The 22,007-nt window shown below is 32.7% G+C and overlaps 2 protein-coding genes across 10 annotated transcripts in view; one reads left to right on the top strand and one right to left on the bottom strand.

Annotated features, from left to right (window-relative positions):
• Positions 1–244: 244 nt before the first annotated feature.
• Positions 245–22,007, bottom strand: part of LOC139985557 (cytochrome b5 reductase 4) — a 32,822-nt gene continuing 11,059 nt past the window's right edge. For 3 of the 9 annotated variants that reach the window (XM_072000081.1, XM_072000080.1, XM_072000082.1), the window contains exons 3-11: positions 14,748–14,918; positions 6,127–6,227; positions 5,868–6,030; positions 4,388–4,650; positions 4,090–4,312; positions 3,219–3,513; positions 2,577–2,663; positions 2,355–2,513; positions 245–2,173 (exon numbers count right to left, since the gene is read on the bottom strand). In XM_072000081.1, coding sequence (XP_071856182.1) covers positions 2,119–2,173; positions 2,355–2,513; positions 2,577–2,663; positions 3,219–3,513; positions 4,090–4,312; positions 4,388–4,650; positions 5,868–6,030; positions 6,127–6,227; positions 14,748–14,918 — 1,517 coding nt within the window. In that variant the 3' untranslated portion in view covers positions 245–2,118. Of the gene's footprint in view, positions 2,174–2,354; positions 2,514–2,576; positions 2,664–3,218; positions 3,514–4,089; positions 4,313–4,387; positions 4,651–5,867; positions 6,031–6,126; positions 6,228–14,747; positions 14,919–16,356; positions 16,486–19,976; positions 21,750–22,007 lie in introns of those variants that run through there. The other 6 variants (XM_072000084.1, XM_072000085.1, XM_072000086.1 and 3 more) reach the window with 6 other exon arrangements.
• On the top strand, positions 10,436–12,211 carry LOC139985340 (uncharacterized). Its single transcript, XM_071999715.1, has 2 exons — positions 10,436–11,703; positions 12,065–12,211. Exons 1-2 carry the CDS (start codon positions 10,654–10,656, stop codon positions 12,077–12,079), a joined length of 1,065 nt encoding a protein of 354 aa, XP_071855816.1. The 5' UTR covers positions 10,436–10,653; the 3' UTR covers positions 12,080–12,211.

Below are 22,007 nucleotides of genomic sequence, written 5' to 3'. Positions count from 1 at the left end.
CGTCGACTTGCGTTTAAAATTAAATTTCTTACATTCAAATCTTCAAATACCAACAGATTCGTCAGTTCAATTTCTGAATGAAAAGACAAAGAAAGCTGTCGTAGAATTTCCAGAGATAAAAGAACATGGTATTCCTCTGTTCGTCTGCCAAGTAGAAAGACTGCTGAAGTTATGACAGAAGTTTCAAAGGATAAAAGAAAGCGGGGAAAAATATGAAAAGAAAAGAGGAACACGACAAGACAAGGAGCCATCAAATATTCATTTATTTCTGGTAACAACTATGTACATACACACATATACATACACATAGGCGTATTTAACATGTACGTAAATGCAGAAAATGGTCCGTACTCGATTTTATGTTTTGAATAAAACTACCCGTGCCGTTCAGCAAACCACGAGACACTATACTTTTCTCTTTCAAACACGGCCAACTTCGAATGAAACAATCGTACACGCTCGAATCTGAAAGCACATGATTGGTAAAAATTACTTGCAGAAGTTCTTCGATCTTCTCCACCTTTCCAATTCACGTACTTAACGTAATTCTTCTTCAGTTTTATGAAAAATCGAAGAACTATGGTTCTGATACTTTTGCGTTATGATGTTAATTTTAAAACGTTCCTGTAATTAGGCCATTTTATTGGTAATGATTCTAGAGTTTTCGCCCAGAGTTCTATGGCCCCTGTCTGGCACGTGTTTTATTTCCAAAGGAAAGGGCCCAACATGATGCTTCAATCGCTTCACAGTACCTGGCTATCGAATTAGAACTACGTACGCAAATTATTCCACTCGTCAAACGATATATTGTACCGTATGCATACTATGAAGGATAAATAACAAACTATTTTTGATTGTCCAAATGATTATTACTAAATACGTGAACGATCCTGTATACATAACGATTGAACAACTTCCTAAAGAAAACATCTATAAACATATGCAAATGGTACTCTACGTAGAAGATTTATTAAGAATTGTAATTATTAATTCAAACGTAGATAATATTCAAATTTTAGGACTAAAATTCTCGCCACGATTTACTCAATTTAAAAGTGCATATATAGCTTTTTGTAGAAAGCTTGACAACTATTTAATTTATTTAATTTATTACTAACCATAAGTAAAAAATATTCAAATCTCGCAAGGGATTCTAATTCGATAGACACAGGGGACTGCAGTTTATTACGTGGAAATAAAAATCTGATTAAAAATATTTCTATGTAAAATGCAAATTGGGAATTTAAAAATTATGGTTGTGAGGTGTTTGTTTCGGTTCGTTTTAAGAAATAGCACCATGATCGTTTCGAATTGACCTGCGTTTGAAAATACTTGTTAATGTTCCCGGTTAAATTGTTCAAAATACAACTCTCTGGATGATAGATTAAAAGACGACGTTTGTAAAAATAATTTGTTACTCGCGAACCATATAGGAATTACATCTATGGCTCGTCCCGTAGATTTCAAAGACTTTCATCCGTGATCCTTACTTCTATTGTTTCTTTTTTTCTTTTCTTGTTCTTTTTTTTTTTTTTTTTCGAAATTCGTAGATATGGTACAAAGTATGCGCGTCTACTTACTCATAGTAAGTACAAATATACAGGTGTTTGCTTTTGCGTATTGCGGTCAAACCGAGTGAATTACCGAAACGGAAGACATAATTTCATGAAAGAAACAAAATCATAATTAATTTTGCTGTAATATTCTATATAGATACAGAAATTCAATCTTTATATAATTACTTTTTAAATTAATTTTAACAGTAACATTGAAAATGGTAAGATCTACTACTTCTTAAAATAAAATTTTACATCTTTTAATAAAAAATTGAATATAAATTTCATAGAAAAATTGTATCAAACGAAGTTCCATAGAGGATACTTCTACAAAAAAAATTCTATTTCTCCAAACATTTTCTTTTTTATTACATATTTGCCACCCGATTCCCTGATAAACTCACACGCACGAATCTGAGATTGTGGGCGGAAATAGGAATAAAGGTATCCAAAAGGTTCTTTTTAAAAATTCGACGGTACGACACATAATTGTTTCCACACGTTTGCCAATGTTCCAACGTTTGGTATCAAAAGAGAGGGAGTACGCTTTCGATGAGTACAGCTAATCGTCAAATTCGTACATTTGGTACGGCTTCCAATTGAGTTTTTGAAGTGACCTGAAAAACATACACGCAATTAATAAAAAGTAAATTAAAGACAAGCGTTATTCGACCTATGTTTCTTTCTATGATTTGCAAAATTCATGCTATTCTCTTATTTTATGAAATTTTTGTACATTTTAAATATCAGAGTCAGAGATAATTCGAAATTAGAATGGTAAATCGTCCTTATTCTTACCTCTTTGCGGCAATTATGAATCCTCGACGCCCGCACGTGAAAACGCATCCATCGGAATTACCTGTTGCAATTAGTTCCTTTAATAAATCATCAGATATCGTGCCGCGTCTGCCTGTCCACCCGTCTCCGGGTTGTGAAAGGATATGTGTAACTTTTAATCTGCAACGTACAAATGTTCCATTTGAAGAGATTGAAAAGACAAATCCAAAAAAATCTACCCACTTTTTGTCTGCGCTAGCCTTTTCCAGTTGCTCCACGTAAAACATGTTATCTTCGTCCTTGTTGAAGTTGAGTAAGTTTATGGACTTTCTGCAGCATTCCATAAATTATTAAATTAAAAACATGCGCAAGGATTATATATCTATAATTACATCTCATCTATTAACTGGAAAGCTTAATCACATTCGGTTAAACTATAGGTATTCGATAAGAATTACATAGGAACTAACGTTATCAAAATACAGGAAGCCAGATATCAACATTTAGACTTTCTTTCACAAATTTACTTTCTTTTACAAATTTACTAAATTTACTTTTCGTAATAATATTCTTTTGCATATTTCCTGTACTCTTGGAATCTTATTATGCTATGTTTTAGATCCTAGACCATTGAAACGTACGGTTGGTAAAATAAATAACGCTATTGCTACTAATAAGTTTACTTTCTCCTAACTAAAATTCAACTAAAAGTAAAAAAGCAATTCTGTATTACTTTGAAGGAAATGGCCATTTCATAGTCGCCAAATCTCTAAAACGTGACAAATTTTCAAGAAATATTATCATGTCTTGTCATGTAACATGTGTTCAGAAAGTACATTTGGAAAACTAGATTTTCACAAGCGCTATAGATAAAAAGATACTGACACACTGCGTCTGGCCAAAGCTCGCTGAATGATGCTAAGCATCGCTGTCAAACCGGTGCCACCAACGACCATATGAATGACAGAATAGCGATCAAAGGATTCTACTACGAAGGCACCTAAAGCATTGCTCAAAAGGAAGGTCTGGCCAATCTGAAGAGCGGTTATGGACGGACTGAAAGCGCCATTCGGGTACTTCTTGATCATGAGACACAGGCAATCAGACTTGTAGTTTGGCGCCATGTCGTCCGGATGAAGGCACGGTGGGACAGGCGTGTACATTCGCGATACTTCCATCCCTAAAACGAAATATCTCATAATTTCTTGCATACTTGCTTCGAGAACTTATTATCTACCATGCAAAGAGGGAATTGGCTAAATGTTTACTATAGTTTATTAAATATTGTATAACGTATACGACACAGAATTAATAGAATTATTTCATCGATGGATGCATTGTTACAACTGTTACAAATATGATTATACGAACCAATATAAAAATGAAAGAATTTTTTCTACTTTGATAAAACATTTACATTTCGATAGGATAAGTTAAAAAAATAGTTACTGCGAAGAACGACGTGAATAATTAATTTTGTAGAAATGTTCAAGTTACTTGAAGGGTAAAGCAATCTCTTCGATGAAAATACTTTGAACGTCTTTGATATTAGTAATATAGAAACTATTACAGTATTACAGTCCACATAAATGGAAGAAGAATGATTTAAAGATATTCGTTTCGATTGTAGTTTCTGTAGCTGTTATGAAAATTACCGTGCCATTTTAATTTCGTTTCTAAATTCCCTTAATTAGTCGATCAATGAATTAGGATTTTAGGGATTTTAAATAGCGAAAAGAAAAAGGATGATATTCACCCATGATGTTCATTTTGGCTTGTAGGTGCCTGCCAATAGGTACAATTTGCAAGAAGTCTTTTGCTCGCACGACTAACAGATGAACTAACTTAGAAAGCGGTTGGTTCGTAAGTACTTCGTATTCTCTGTACATTCGAACATTTATATTCGTCTCCATGTGTACCGATTGAGTACCGTGAGATTTCCATAGCTCTTTCTTGTGCTTCATAAACGTAAAATTGATCTACATAAAGCAGAAAGTAGAAATTAATATCTTAAATTTCTGATTAATTAAATAACAGCTTTTCAGTTACATTACCTCCATCGTTTCGAAATTTCGGATGCAGGCCGGTGGCCATTGTATTTTTGCTGTTAATTCCAACTCGTGCGTTATTATGTGCCTCTTGCAAAATAATTTGTATATCAACTTCGAATCGTTTATCGTACTTAATTGATAGCTTACGGCTGGATGATCACGCATCGTGTTATAAAACAATGTGAGCGAGTTGGATGTTTGCCTCCAGTCCATTTTTACATTGAATAAACCAATATTTGACATATTTTCTTGGCTAACACCATGAGCTGAAAATCAATACGTTCTAATTATTCTCTTGTTGTGCATTTCTTGTCGATCAATCAAACTTTGCTACTCTTCTTCCAACGTCCCTTGCATAATAACGGTTTCTATTTATTCTCTTCATTTTTCAAAACTTTCTTTCCTACTATCTTCTACGATAATTTATTAACAATTCCTTCGCTACACAATTCATCGTTTGTCTGTATATAAATGTTGAAATTAAAAAAGGCTTTAATACTTCATCAATTTGTCGAAACTTGTATTGAAAAGGAGATCTCAATTTTAATTTTAAATGAATGTTGAATATGAATGTTTAACCGTCAAACAACGAACACTTTGTCCACTTTCTCGTATAACACCGAATATTGTTATGTAAAGCGTGTTATGTAAAATTGCTCAATGTAACTAAACCATATGGTCCATGTTTGAAGAGATAACGTTCGCTATAAAATCTCCTACTAATCCAAAAATTCCAACAAAATATCCAAACATTCACTCCAAGTACATACCCTAATATAAAATGATTCTTAGCAACCTGAAGGTTGCTAAAAGCTCGTTCGGGTCTTCTGCCACGAAAGATATAGTATACTAAATACAAATATAATATTTACATACGATGAACGCTCGCGTCTGTTCAAAACTCACTCACAACAATTTAGTTTCAGACTAACAACATACAATGTGATAAACGTGACTTATATATACAAAACGTGACATATATGAATAAATACAGATAGAAATGAATTATCAAAACAGTTATCCTTGAATAATTAAACAAACTTGTGTTTCTATATTGACCAAATGATTTTAGTAATAAATTTTTTATTTTAAATAATCACAAATTCCCATCATCTCTATTTATCTCTCAACCATAATATAACAATCCACCCTTGAAAATTGCATAAACATTCCAACAAAGATAACTACTTTTATAGAGTATACCAAAACCTTGATATCTTTCTCTTAACTGAAATCCACAAGGCTCTGCATCCTTTCCAACACCCCACAAACATAGTTTGCATTCAACTACTTCAACATTTCAATTTTTCTATAAACGGCATGAAGCCACTTTAAAAGCCATATTTACGTATATATTTTTTTGTTTTCTTTGCATTCACAATTTTCCATGAAAAGAGCCATCAAGGTTTCCCTGACGCTCGTTCCTTTTATCACCATCGGCGAGACACAAGCGGGCAGGATCGATGTCGCGTTAGTTACTCACTTGTGCAACTTGTTATCAGGTTCGACGTCGCCGACGAACAATTGCTCGTGCCCGAGGCAACGTTTTCCGTCGGCGACGAGGAGGTACCGCTCGCCGAGCCACGGCTCAGCCTCCCGACCACGCATTTCTGAAGGATGCTCTGATAGTTGACCCAAGCGTGCACCTGCAACGAACGATCTATGGGTACGTAAAAATAATCGTCGATCAACGATAGATCGTACCGTTGATCCGATGGATGGTCGGATATCATTGCACTTACGTTTTCGAAAAGCTTCGTGGCGTCTTTTCCAACGCCTCTCATTAATTCGTTGACTCCTCCTGGGTGGAAGTCCATGTAACGTGTCACGTTGAAAACGATTCCTGCGTAGTTAAGAAAGCTTGTTTTATTATCGAGCTGTTATTAATTATTTGCTATTTCAGTGATACTATCATGTGGATTGGCAATTAAGCGATTGCGGATTTTGTCATTAGGTGGTAATGCACGAGTTGGAATTAACAGGAGAATTATAATGGCCACCGGTGTGTGTCAGAAATTTCGAAACGATGGAAGTAATATAATTGAAAAGCTGTTATTTAATTAATTAAAAATTTAAGATATTAATTTCTACTTTCTGTGTTATGTAGATCAATTTTACATTTGCGAAGCAGAAAAAAGAGATATGGAAATCTCAGGGTAGTGAAATTTCATTTTGTCATTAGGTAGTAATGACAAAATCTGCAATCATTTAGTTGCCAACGCAATATATTTCTATAATTGTTCAACTTGTTTTTCGTTATTAGCTATTTTAATCTTTTGATACTAACCATTGCGTAGATTGTTAGATTCTGTTTTAAAGTTCGCGTTTACGTTGCGGCAGCTTTATTTTTCTTTTTCTTTTTTAAAGTTTCATTTATTTTTTATTTTTTTATTACGCTAACTCACAGTTGCTACAGAAGGTATTGGCATATTGACGCTGTATTTTTTATGGCAATTACAGAGTAATTAATTGGGTTCAAATATATTAAATCTAGTATCGTTTAATAGCACTTTCGTATAATTACAAAAGTCTGGTACTATAGGGAAGTATGAAACCTAATAAATAGAATATTCATTGAAGTATAAAGCTACTTGCAAGTAATTTTTGTAATTTCTGCATCTAAAAATATATATAAAATATATAAAATTTCATATCGTTCAAAATAACACTTCCGTACTATAAAAACATAAAACATAGAGGTTTCAAGTTGATTAGCGAGGACATAGAGTGTAAGAACTCTATGTTATGTAAACTTTAAATCGTTTTGCTTTTATTTCAAAATACGCAACAGCAAACATATAATAGATAATTCGTATGAACTTGTATTCTTTTCTATCTCATTGTCATTCACTTTCCTTTCTCTAATTCATATTAATTATTCTTGCATAAAAATGACTGCAATATATCTTTTGTAGTCTGCGATTAAATTTTTCACAATTGTCACGTTCGACGTCTATTTTCTTCAGACGTTTGAAACATAAATTTGTTTAATAAATTATTGATCTAATAAGTCAATGAAAAAGAACATTTCTTTAATGTCGAACTAAACTGAAACTTCAAATACAAGTAAAATAACATCATTTTAATAAAAAGCAATATAAAACAGGAATTCAATAATGTTGATGTTTTTCCCACCAATAATTATTGACCGCCTGTTTCTTTCATTAGTATTCGATCATGCTACTTAATATTTGGATTATTTCTTCGTACTTCCTCTATTCCCTAGAAATTGCCTGAGTCATGCCTCATCAAATATGCCAGATCATGATGGCAAAAATATACCGGCGAACATAGGTAGAATTAAAATAGGATTTGTGACGGGCATGGAATAAATATTGCACGATTGGACGTCGCACGGTGGTGGGAAAAAGTAAATTTTAATCAAACTAAAAGCGTTCGACGTTGACCTATATTATTCCTTCCCTCTCGTGACTGTCGCTTATTTTCTTGTCTCCAAAGAAGGCGTTTTTGTACCAATCAATTAATCTGATTATGGAATAAAGACAAGTGTCGGAATATTTCAGGAACATATTGTAATAAAATTAATAAAAATTTCACATTCTTAACGGCAAGAGGAGATGTTATTTATTTGTTAAAAAAAGAGATTAAAAAATATGTTACGCCGTATGAAACGGCCAACAAGTCAGCCCTTGTTACCTGGCTGTCAACGGCCCTCATACCGTCATTCTGACCTTCTACAGACACAGGGACCCACCATATACTCTAACGATAGTTTAATGGCTAACGTATATAGATGAGTCAATCGGTCTGCGCTAAAATTGTACATATATACATAATTGTTTTAGGAATTTAAGAAATGAATCGATTTTATGATATAATAATAATAATTCATAAAGTTATTTGTTATTTATAATATCACAATTGTATGTACATATATACATAATTGTTTTTGGAATCTAGGAAATGAATCAATTTTATGATATAATAATAATAATTCATAAAGTTATTTGTTATTTATAATATCAAAATTGTATGTATATATATACATAATTGTTTTAGAAATTTAAGAAATGAATCAATTTTATGATTTAATAATAATAATTCATAAAGTTATTTGTTATTTATAATATCAAAATTGTATGTACATATATACATAATTGTTTTAGAAATTTAAGAAATGAATCAATTTTATGATTTAATAATAATAATTCATAAAGTTATTTGTTATTTATAATATCAAAATTGTATGTACATATATACATAATTGTTTTAGAAATTTAAGAAATGAATCAATTTTATGATTTAATAATAATAATTCATAAAGTTATTTGTTATTTATAATATCAAAATTGTATGTACATATATATATAATTGTTTTAGGAATTTAGGAAATGAATCGATTTTATGATATAATAATAATAATTCATAAAGTTATTTGTTATTTATAATATCAAAATTGTATGTACATATATACATAATTGTTTTAGGAATTTAAGAAATGAATCAATTTTATGATTTAATAATAATAATTCATAAAGTTATTTGTTATTTGTAATATCAAAATTGTATGTACATATATACATAATTGTTTTAGGAATTTAAGAAATGAATCAATTTTATGATTTAATAATAATAATTCATAAAGTTATTTGTTATTTATAATATCAAAATTGTATGTACATATATACATAATTGTTTTAGGAATTTAAGAAATGAATCAATTTTATGATTTAATAATAATAATTCATAAAGTTATTTGTTATTTATAATATCAAAATTGTATGTACATATATACATAATTGTTTTTGGAATTTAGAAAATGAATCAACTTTATGATTTAATAATAATAATTCATAAAGTTATTTGTTATTTATAATATCAAAATTGTATGTACATATATACATAATTGTTTTTGGAATTTAGAAAATGAATCAACTTTATGATTTAATAATAATAATTCATAAAGTTATTTGTTATTTATAATATCAAAATTGTATGTACATATATATATAATTGTTTTAGGAATTTAGGAAATGAATCGATTTTATGATATAATAATAATAATTCATAAAGTTATTTGTTATTTGTAATATCAAAATTGTATGTACATATATACATAATTGTTTTAGGAATTTAAGAAATGAATCAATTTTATGATTTAATAATAATAATTCATAAAGTTATTTGTTATTTATAATATCAAAATTGTATGTACATATATATATAATTGTTTTAGGAATTTATGAAATGAATCAATTTTATGATTTAATAATGTTTTGTAAAATAAAAATTTGTAGGAAATTTAGAAATGTAAATGTAACTTACCAAGTTAAGCAATTTTCTACCGATGTTCTACCTATTCTCGTTTATATTCTCAAAAATATAAATTTGCATGAAACTTCGCAGTCCAGTTATTGTATTATATAATTGCAATTGTAAAGAAAGTTATTTGATGAAAATGTTGGACTTTAGAGGGTTAACAACGGAAAAACTAAAATGTCCAAACGTTATTTTTTTATACATAAATTGGCAATGTTTTCATAAAATGTACTGAGAGGAAATACAATCGATGTGGAAAATATTCTGACACTAACGTAACTTTGACTTTTCGATATTTTTTCCACGTTAATTTATAGAACGTCCGAATGAGAAATATTTTTCATACATAAAAATTCCCCGATATTTCTCCCAATATTTAAACATTGGTTTGCTTTAAAATAAACGTTCTTTTGCTTTCTCGCAACTATACACGAGGCTTCAATATACTTTCATGAAGATATTTTTATTGTTTTATCTACATTCATTTTCAGACAAAAGTCAAAGTTATGCTAGTGTATCGAACATTTTCAATACCGAAAATATTTTATGTATAATATATTGTATATTAAATTTATACATAATAAATTTATATATAATAAATTTATTATATATTATATATTTATTATTAATAAAATTAATAATATATATTATTATTATATATTTATTATATATTATTATATATTAAATTTTATATATATATATATATGTAAACTCCCTAGAGTTTAGGGACTTGGGATAGGGACTCTTTTTGTTTTACGGGTAGCACGACTTTTTCGTTTCACGGACAGAGCGACCCTCTTAAGGTTTTATGGACAACCATTTTTGAGAGACACTCTTTTGCGAAACGGACGGACAGAGAGCAACATCGGAGCAGACAAGAGCACAGAATAACCATTTAAAATTTTGAAGACTGACGGAGAAAGAATCGGTATCTCAGGACCTGAATTATCCCAAGATCTGCGATCATACAAATCGATTTTTGTTACGCCATGCCGTTAAAAGTGATACTCCGTATCGTCATGAACGAGAACGCAAGAGGAGAGAAAATAGAATGCATAGAATCCATAAGAAAACCAGAAGATGAAGTGTGTTATATTTTCCCCCCAGAATATCAAGCAAGAGATCATCATCCGCAGTTATTCAGTTTATCGATAGTAAAGAAAGCCGCAAGCAGTTTAACCAAGGTAGGCCATTACAGAAACATTACACTCACGATGGATGACACAACGGCAGCGTCATACACCGATACAGATCTAAACTTCGTATTTCGAGATAATCACTTAGAAGAATCAAAAATCATCCCCACAAGGAAAACAAAGACCGAAACCAAGAAGCCCAGTCTTCACATAGAAAGATTATTAGAGATTCTCCGGAAACGAGACAAGCATGACAGAGAAGGTACAGACTTCGCTATAACACAATTTGATGGAACACAGAAAGCCAGAGATTGGATATTAAAGTATGAAACGGAATGTGAAAAATACGGAATCCGAAATGATGAGAAAAAAATCAAGAATTTGAGAAAATATTTGAAAAAAGCAGCATCAGAATGGTACCAGACAAATCTGCTGAAGGATGAGGAATACAACTGGGAAGACTGGAAGGCGGCATTTCTAAAAGCTTTTAGCAATAAAGGTTGGTCCGCAGTGCGATACGCCTATAATTTTAGATACATTTCTGGTTCGTTCGTCGAGTACGCCATAAAAAAAGAACGATTAATATTAGAAGTAAGGAGGAAGACTCCCGAAGAGATAAGGATAAATCTAATTGTGATTGGATTACCCATTTATATTCAAGACAAAATCGATAAAGAAGCGGTACGATCGACAAATGACTTAATCGAACTTTTGGGGCAATATGAAGATCAGATAAAAAGGAAACAAATACAAGAAAGAAATGTAAGATTTGAAAGAAAGTCAGATCCACCACACAAGGAACAACCGTGCGTGATTTGTGAAGCATTGAATTCCCCAGGCCAATTTCACCCAATAGAATTATGCAGAAACAGAAACGGAAATGCTCAGAGGAACCTGAAACAAGTAAATTCACTAAAATTATTTACATCAGAAAACAAAAAGGCAATAACACCAGATGAGAATAAAATGAAACTAAAACGCCCGAAGAAGTGCGAATCACTGATAGAGCTTCGAGTTAGAATCAATGATCAGAAAGAGGTTAAAGGTGTCTACGACACTGGAGCCAATGCAAGCACCATTAATCAAAAGATCATTGACCAAATAAAAGCAGACATAACAAAAGACAAGATTGTGTTCAAAACTATCAGCGGTAAGGGCTTCACGAATAGCCGGGCGAAACTCAGAATGAAAATTAATAAAATAGAAGAAGAGATGGATGTTTATATAATACGCAATGATAACTTCACAGATGATCTTATCCTAGGGCTGGACGCCATAAGGAAGTTCAAATTGAAACAAGACGAGAACTTGAGAGTCGGCCAAATAGTAGGTGACAAAGAGGAAATAATATTTAATAAAGAAGAAGAAAGAAGGAATAATAAAAGAAGAAAGCTAAACGGTACCGAATACAGGGAGACGGACAAGCCTATGGACAACCTAGAACACCTAAATAATCTAAAAAAAGAGTTATGTCAACTTATAGAGAAATGTAAAGACGTATTCGCCAAACACAAATTCGATGTGGAAACTAGGAAATCGCAAGAGGCTTCCATTAAGCTAACCGAAAATAGATACATGTCAGAAAAACCATACAGATGTAGCATTCCAGATCAGAATACGAAATTACTAGAACGCGATCTCATAGAGGAATCAAGTTCACCATTTGCGGCACCGGTGACACGAGCTTTTAAAAAAGAGTCGAATCGTAGAGATAGATTGTGTATCGATTTCCGGGAGATAAGCAAATTTGTAGCTCCGGAATCACAACCGTTCCCAAGAATCGGAAATATCATAGACAAGACGGAAAATTGCCATCTCTTCTCAACGTTTGACATTAATTCAGCGTTTTGGTCACTTCTAAAAAAAAGGTAGGACCGAGAGAAGACAGCCTTCACAACACAAAATGGACACTAGCAATGGAAACGTTTACTGTTTGGACTGAGAATCTCTCCTGCTATTTTCCAACGAGTGCTTGCAAATACTCTTAGAAGGAACGGACTAGCAGAATTTTGTAATAACCACATTGACGACATGCTAATCTTCTCCGAAACGTTCGATCAACATATCTTCTTAAACTTCCTAGAGTTCACGTGGGATAGGAACTCCTTTTGTTTTACAGGTAGCACGACTTTTTCGTTTCACGGACAGAGCGACCCTCTTAAGGTTTTATGGACAACCATTAAGAGACACTCTTTTCCCAAACGGACGGACAGAGAGCAACATCGGAGACAGACAAGAGCACAGAATAACCATTTAAAATTTTGAAGACTGACGGAGAAAGATCGGTAGCTCAGGGCGTTGAAAATCGATTCTCGATTTTCATGTAAACATTGTATAGAACTTGTTATTTCGCATCTATGTAATTTATTGTTATTTATTGTTATAGACAGATATCAATTGTTGTTTATTTTTTATCTAATTTTTATCTAATTACTTCCACAATAAAACTCGATTTTCAAACTTCAGAATCGATCACCTGAATTATCCCAAGATTTACGATCTTACATATATATTAATATCTTATATTTTCTGTATCTAGTAGCAGAAAAGAAACTCGACTGAATGTAAATTAAAACGCGACCAAGTCTAAGGGAAGATTGTTGTGAAGCAGCGACAAAGATGAATGATTTTTATAATTTTTTTTTTTACACTAACTACCAGTTATAGTAGAAGCTAAGAGTTAAATGGCACATAGCCTTGCAAATGTAATTTTTTTCATTTCAATTCCTCTTACCGTCTATCAACTTCTTAATCTGACACGTTCAATAAGCTTTTAAACTGACGTGTACGATAAGGCTGATTGATTGATTGATCAATGAAATTTCTCCGGGGATTGAATCATAAATATTTATTTGTTTATTTATAATATTTCTTTAAGCGATAGAAACTCAACTGGTCCGCCAAGAAGAGTAAGTTTCTCTTCTAAACGCTACAACTTCTCCAATTTTTCATATTTTTCTTATAAAAATAGGTCGAAACACAAATATCCAGCTTTAAGGAGATTTGCTAACTTCTGCATTCAGATGACTGTGACAGATGCTACACTACACGCCAACGATATATTGTCAAACATAGTCCACAGCATTCGCGCAATATACAATAAACAGTAAGAACTGAGACACGAAAATTACATTTGTACTTCAAAACTATCTGTTTTCATCCCAACAAGGTTTAATCGCATATGAATAATTGGTAATCAGTCTAAAAAGAAAAAGAAAAATAATTCATTAAAATCACACGCTTTTATCGATGCTACACGAGAGTCTCTCCTTAATATCACGTTGGCCCGGATTCTCTTACTTCACGTAACATCTAGCACTTAGTTTCCCAGGCAAAGATGTCCTCGGCGACTCTGTCATTACGAACGCTCTTAAAGCCAATTTCCACAGGAAGTAGCGTTGAAAGCGATATCGCATCACCTTTAAAATGCGATCACGTTTCTGCGGCCATTGATTTTCATTTCTTCGATTTAATCTCAATGAAACTGTGTACATCCGAGGCAACGACTCTTGCTCGTGGAAATGGGATTAACGAGCAATCACATTAGCGGAGAGTAGATTTTGCTATTTAATGAACGAATCGTTGGTTGTTAGCGAACGAGAAAGTTTGAAAGTTGGACGAGAATTTAGCTGTTTCGAGGATTATAATTTGGAGAACCGAGGGATTTTTACTTTGAAAGTTATAGATTTCTAGGACTTTGGATTTTTGGAGATTGTTAAAAGGCTATGAATGTGAGAAACGAGGAATTGAAATATTTAGAAAATTATAGATTCTAGGAAATTGAATTCAATTACATTCAAAAATTAAATAGTCCAATACGTACATTTAATATTTAAATACTCGGACAGTGTGATTAAAGGGAAGACAAAATTGAAAAATTGAAGTAGAAATTTTGATATTTTAGGGAAGGAGAATTTTTTTTAGAAGCATGTTTTAAAAATACCTACCTCGAATCGCGATCCAAGCATCGTCTTGCTTATTGTGAGTGGCCAGTTCGGACAAAGTTACGACACGTGGAACTCCACCAACGCCGGTTAAATCGACGCCAGAGTTTCCCAATCGAATCCAGTCCATCAAACTGTGGCCAGGTGCTAAGGCCGTTTTATTTCGAGGATTGCCTGGAAAAATTCAGAAAAACAAACGCTTGTTTGCTTACGCGTTTAAACACATACATCGAAATAATCGAGAGAATGAAGAAGAAGAAGAAGAAGAAGAGGAAGAAATGTATTTTTAAGAATTACATTTTTATGGTGTGCGTGACGTTGCTAAAATATTTAGCTGTATTTTTAGTATCTATTGGTTTTTGAAAATTTGAGAATCACAATGCTTATGTGTATTTCTCGTATTTTCTTTTCGGATGGGACTCACATAAGTACAAATACATACATATTTTATTAGAAACTTGAAATGTATAAAAACCTGAAACCTACATTTATCTTCTGCATTTTTTTTTTTTTTTTTTTTTTTTTTTTAGAAACTACAAAATGTGTTTTGTTTTTCTTTTTTCTTTTTTACTTTTTGGAAACTACGATACTTCGGCATGTGCGTGTGCGTGTATGTCTTTTTTTTACTTTTTGCAGATTGCAATGCTTCTCTCGATTTTTCGTTTCTTTTTCCCTAAAATTTGGAAATTGAAAAGTTATAATACGCACTTGTAACATTTCTTGGAAATTTCAAAATTACAACGTGTATGTTAGTAGGAAATGTATTGTAATACGGCACACGACATTATACCATACAGAAAATAGATTTTAGGTAAAAAAGGATTTGTTAGTATATGTGTAGCATAGCGAATAAAAATTCGCCCAACAGTGAACGTGTTAAATACAAAGACAATATATCGTTATTATTCTGCATTACAAAATCTATTTTTTTTACGATACAGTACTAATTGAAACATAAATTAAATAATACAACGATAATGGAAAATAGATAACGGCCACTGTAGTACACCAGTAAAGTTCGTTCGATTCTACTAATCAGTTACTCATTTCCCATAACACGTGTATATATTTTGTCCAAGTATGAAAAGAGACAATAGCTGATAAAAAATATGCAACAAATTTCTCCTTATCTTTCGACATTTTATTAGAAATATTTCGTATCTCGATATAACACAAAAACATATTAAAATGCTGGTACGACTAGTAGCAAAAAAAAAAAGGTCACAAACTATCCTTGCTACTCGTGAAAAAGACATAATAAATCCAGTAATATCCATAAAACTGCACGAATCATTAGTCATAAATTGATTAGTTAACAAATATTGCCTCTTTCCATACAGTTAAATTACATGTAACATAAAATAATAAATAAAATTACCACGGTTCAAACAAATAAACCTAATAAAACGGATATCAGCAGACGATCAGGTGCATGATATAACAGAAAATCCAGTTATTTCTCATTCAACCAAAATACATAAATTCAACCCTCTATAAATTCACATCGAAGGACCCATCCTCATTCGTAGCACAGGAAACACGATAAACACGCAAACGTTCGCAGAAACGGGACGCAAGTAAAACTAATAGGCAATTATCGTTAATTACTGACCGTCCTGAATCTGCAAACCGAGACTCTGCGGAGACCCGTCGCCGCCCATGACGGATACCAAAGACGCGCCGCAGCATCGTGGCATTTTCTCATCGAAACGTCACAGTCCGCAAACCTTTAACCATCCTCCTGCATAGAAATTGCATTGCATTGAAAAAGCAGCAACCCGCGACGAGCGAAATGTTTCGAACACGAGAAACAAAGATAAAAAGATTGGCGATGAAATTTCCGCTTGTTTAAAAGAGATTTATTTCGTGAATTAGGGTTGTTCGTGAATTATGTAGGTATTATATATTATAGAGGGATTTCTTGTACGATGATAGAAGGTCCCGGAAATTTCATTCTGTTTGCTATAAAATGTTAGAAAATAAAATTCGTGTGATACGATGCAATTATTAAGATATACGATTTTGTGTATGTACAGGGTGTCCTGTAACTGGTGGTACAACTCGGTACAGAGTGATTCTACGTGAAAAAATAAGTGGAAAATGTGGAATAAGATTGGTCCGTATAAAGCTTCGTTCGCGAGAAAATCGAGTTTGAAAATTGGTCGGGTATACTTAGACTCGGCTATGTATCGACTAAAAATATTTTGAAAATAAAATTAAATTATATAAAATAAAATGAAATGTTTTCATTTAAAACCTCGTTTTCAAGAAAATAAAGTTTCCACGTGTTTAGCTATTAGTCGATCTATTGCACACGCACGATACATTTTCAAATATATTTTCCTCGAAAGAAGAGAGTCTTATGGAAAAATTCTATTCTATATTTTCGACTTATTTTTTCATCCAGTTTAACCTCCTGTCGATTATATTTACTTTCGTTCAGTTCGGAATTAACCAAGTCCAAGTATAGCCGACGAATTTTTAAACTCGATTTTGTCAGAAATGGGGCGTCGTATGAAAAAAATTTATTCTACATTTTCCACTTATTTTTTTTACGTAGAATCGCCTCACCACCCGATTGTACCATTAATTACCAGACATCCTGTATAACCAGGATAGTGAAAAAGGTTATTCAATATTTTTCTCCCGTTGAATAATATTGCATATTCTTGTTCGTTTTCGTGATTATGAGTAATCAATGAGAATTTATTACTCTTCATTGATGTGATGAATGTATTACACATTATGTTAATGTAAATAGTCAATTCTCAGTCGTCTACGTAATTTGTAAGGACTGATATAATTAGACATTTCATGCATCGTAGACTATAATATTAACAAATGAAGTAAAAAATTCTAGAGAGACAATCTTAAATGTAAATTATTTTCTTTTTACTTCCAAGTACATAATTAACATAGATAGTACAAATTGCTCTAAGAGTAATGCATAATATTTATTATTTAAATAAAGATATAAATCTGATATATGTCGTACCTAAATTTCAAACACGTCGAACTTGGATTATTAATGATTTATTCACCATACAATTTATCTATACTTTATGCTAAATTGTCAGTCGCCAGTTTTTCTTTTTGAAGGACATTCCAGTAGTTAAATACATATGATAATGCTGGTCATTAATCAAACCGTTAATTCTGCGGCATACAAAATAATCCGTAGATAATACTACAAACATAGTTTCGAATAAAATTGCAAATAGAAGAAAAATGGTCCTTTGCTGTTCAAATAAAAAAAAAAAAAAAAAAATAATAATAATTCGAGAAGCACTGAAAATATTCTTGCCAAGGAAGAAAAAATTAATAATTGATAAACGAGCTATTAAACGGCTGTTTTCTATTAAATTCGAAATTTAATGTAGCAAGTTGCAAAGCTAGAACAACTCGAAGTATTCCATCGAGGAAGAACTCTTCAAACGATATTTCGAAGACGCAAAGACACTTATGCTCGAAGCTGTACGGAACAACCCGAGAATATATAGTTACAAGCATTTATGCTACTTGAGATCATTCGCAAGAAAACACTTCGATCATCTGGCTATTGAAACAGTTAAAGTGAAAGAATATGATACTGGCTGCAATGAATACAAAATAACCAACTTCCATCTAATTAAAACAGCAAACCATAAAGAAGCGAAGGAAAGAAAGCCTGGAAGAAAAAAATGTCTCTCAATGGTCCACAAAGAACTATGATATTCCCGCAGAAAAATTAAAATCTTTTCAACAAAAGCGCGACCACCCGTGCCCGAGAGGTAACTGTCCCAGTGAAAATTCCGCTGAAACAAACCACGGTTGCTGTGGGAAAGCGGCGACGAAATGAAAAAAAAAACAGCGAGGAAACAGCAAACGACAACAGAAAACAACGAGGAAATAAAAAGAAGAAAGAAAGCAACGCGTACTAACCTCGAGTAAACTCGAATCACAGTTGAATACACCAGAAATAAGCGTTGAACTACTTTAACAGCGTCAGCAGTCTAACTTGAACCGCAGATGAAACGATAGGAAAAACGCAAACAAACGTCGACCTATTATTTCGATATGAGGGAGACGGAAACAGAATAATCTGAAAACTTTGCAGGCGCGAATCTGCTTTACAGTGAATACAAAAGGTATTGGCACACCGTTGCATTTATTATAGTATTTACGTAATATTGAAGTAGGTCTAAGTATATCACATTTCGTACCATTTGATGACACATTTAATACGATTAGAAAAATTTGATACTTCAAAGATGTAAATGTAAAAAGATATAAAGCTTGATAATAGAAGAAAGAAAAGGTTCCTTACAGAATAAGGATACGTGCGAATACTTTGTATAGCTGAAGTATATCGCTTGATATTAGTTAGCACTATACAGCGGATCATTCATATAGAAAATTTGTAGATGGAAAAATGCATAAAATGCATATAATAGGGAAAAATATACGAATTATTAAAGGTATAATACTCGTTATGTTATTTAATAAGTAAAGCAATCTAGCCAGATCACGTGTTTCTAATTATATTCGTAAAAATAGAAATGGACAAAAGTATCTATTATCTAGTTATTAAACTGTTGGTATTTATAAACATTGATATTTGTATTATCGTAATTTGCGGATATTTACGTAAACTCATATTTTCTGCACGTAATTAGAAGATAATTGGAATCTAGATAGAGAATTATTTTACGTACTAATTAGTATAACAAGAATATACTGTACTCGTATTCTGTACGTATTTGCACCGTTAAATCTCTCGTAAATGCATAGAAGCATAACTAAAGAGACATGGATGGAATGTAAATAGAAATTTCTTTCGTTACATGAATGTTGTAGTGAATACGTAATTCTGAATAAATAATATTTTTTTACGTATATATATATATGTACAAAGATTTCTTTGACCTACTACATAAATATTACGATAAATATTTCGTTTCAGGTAATTACCACATTTTTACCTGTCATTTGCATTCTACATTTTTGGAAATTTAAATTCTCCATAATCGCATAAATATTATTAATTAAAATAGAAGATCTTTCTCCATTCTTGCGAAATCACTTGTACAAACTGACTTATAAAACAAACGTTGCTTTAGATATAAGACGTAACATCGCAACAGCCATTAACATGTTAACACAAAGAGACGAAGGAAATTAATCCTAGAGGACGAAGAATGAATACGTCGTTGATCTTAGCTTCTTTAAGCTTTGTTTTCATTTGATACATACCCAAAAAACCGCATTACTTATAGGATGGCCTGGATATATCTGAGGAAAAGTTGCTGAGACCGGTACAAACGATCGGTCGTTTGGAGAACCGCGTCGATCGATCCTCTTCTAGCTCGAACAATTCCCTCTTTCAGCGTGATCCTTTGTAATAGGAGTGACGAGCGAGAAATAAGAAAAGCAAACACCCACTGTCTCTGTTATCCAGTTACCAGTTTCTCATGGCAAAAGTCTACCACCTACTGACGATCTCTGGAGACATATCTTGTTAAAATTCATGTTGTCCATTCTAATGTTCGTTAAACGTGCATTAGACACTTTAGTCGATTCCAATATTTTATCGTCGTGCAATTGCAACTGAGAGTATCGAAGGTTTGCGATTTTTATACCGCGGGACAATAAATTTGTAGTTGATGAAATAAACTGGGTAATCAGGTTAAAACGAAGCACACAAGCGATGACCAGTGAACTGTGAACTGTGTAGTAAGTACTGCGATGTATTCAAGGCTTGAATTAGATTTGGGTTAATCGTAGAGTGGCAGATGAAATGATAAGGTTAAAAAGATTCAGTAGCGCCGATCACTGAACCGTGAACTATGTAATTTCGTTTCTACGAAATTGCAACTGGCACCACTCGACATCTCAAATTGTTTAGATCGAAGAATAGTAAATTGATAAAATGATGTAAATCGAGTGATAAAAGATGATTTTATTCGACAGCACATTGAATAAAAATATACGAACCGGCGTACCAACCGTACGCGGAAATTGAGTTGTAAACTATGCAATTTGATTCTCGCGAAATTGGAATCAAAGGTATTCGAGTTCCTTCATTCATCGATTCTTAGACCGTAGAGTAACGAGTTTTTAGAGTAAAAAAGGTGAGACGATAATGCGAGGACCACTCACGGGTCTGATCGAACGCGAAAACTGAACGGCGAACTGCGTAATTTTATGAAATTGAATAACAACGTTGACAACATTCATAGGTATCGATTAAACGCGGTAACTGAGCCATAAACCAATTTCGTTCTGGCGAAACTGCAACTAAAATTAATTAACTGAATTTTATCTCCTTCGTAGATTCTTAAGCTGCAGAATAATAGAGTACGGAATAATAGGTCGAATAATAAAAGATCAGAAATATTCACGAGTGATCGAACACGATAACCGAACTGTTCATTGTTTGATTTCGTTTCGTGAAATTGAAACACCGAGAATATCCCGAATTTTGAATGCTTCCGGCTTACGAATTATAATTAGCTCGAATGATAACGTGTCAGATAATTAGAAAAGAAAAAAGAAGCAGAAAGAACAGAAAGATTCACAGGTGTCGATCGAACACGAACACTGAACTGTGAACTGTATTTCAAGGAAACGTGATCTCGATGAATACAGCAGGACGAAACGTTGATCCCGCGCTGGTGGACTGAAAGGTACTGCACCGAAACACGCGGACCGATATAGCCCTCGGACAGGTAGATCAATATAGTAGCTACGATGTGCCTAACACGCAGGATCTCAGCAGTGAACGCGTGCTTCTCTGCCCGTGGACATCGTCGGACCTCTTTTCGATAGCTCTATGTCTTTCTACCCTTAGATTTAGGCTTCTAGCATCGCTAATTCGGTTGGATGGCGACGATTCTTTTACGACGCTGTATTGGCAATCCTATAGAGAAGCTAGCTACGACGTGACACAATTTTGCTTGCAGCTTTGGTAATTGAAGAAGCAACTGCTTAACACTAAAACAGAGATACCGTCATAGTCTTCCATATAAATCGATAAGTACTAGGACGTTTGATGATATTTAGTGCAAGTGTTTTAGTGTTCTCTGCTTTAATTTTCTAACGTTTCTCACGTTATGCGATATCTTGTAATGTAAAATAATAAACGAAGAGTTCGTTAAAGTTTGTTATTTAAAGCTTTAAATTTCTTACGCGAAGTAACGTATATTGACATTTTTTTTTTCTTTTTTTGTTCTTTGATCTTCCTTATCTTTTCAATTTTAGCTATGCGAGAAGAAGCTAATGGAA

This window comes from Bombus fervidus, chromosome 3 (assembly GCF_041682495.2).
Source record: "Bombus fervidus isolate BK054 chromosome 3, iyBomFerv1, whole genome shotgun sequence".
Taxonomy (NCBI): Eukaryota; Metazoa; Arthropoda; class Insecta; order Hymenoptera; family Apidae; genus Bombus; species Bombus fervidus.
Note: the sequence above shows the minus strand (reverse complement) of the source record. Positions and strands in the feature narration are given on the sequence as shown.

Excerpts from the sequence above, each read along its gene's own strand:
- LOC139985340 (XM_071999715.1), top strand. The coding sequence starts at position 10,654 with ATGCCGTTAAAAGTGATACTCCGTATCGTCATGAACGAGAACGCAAGA.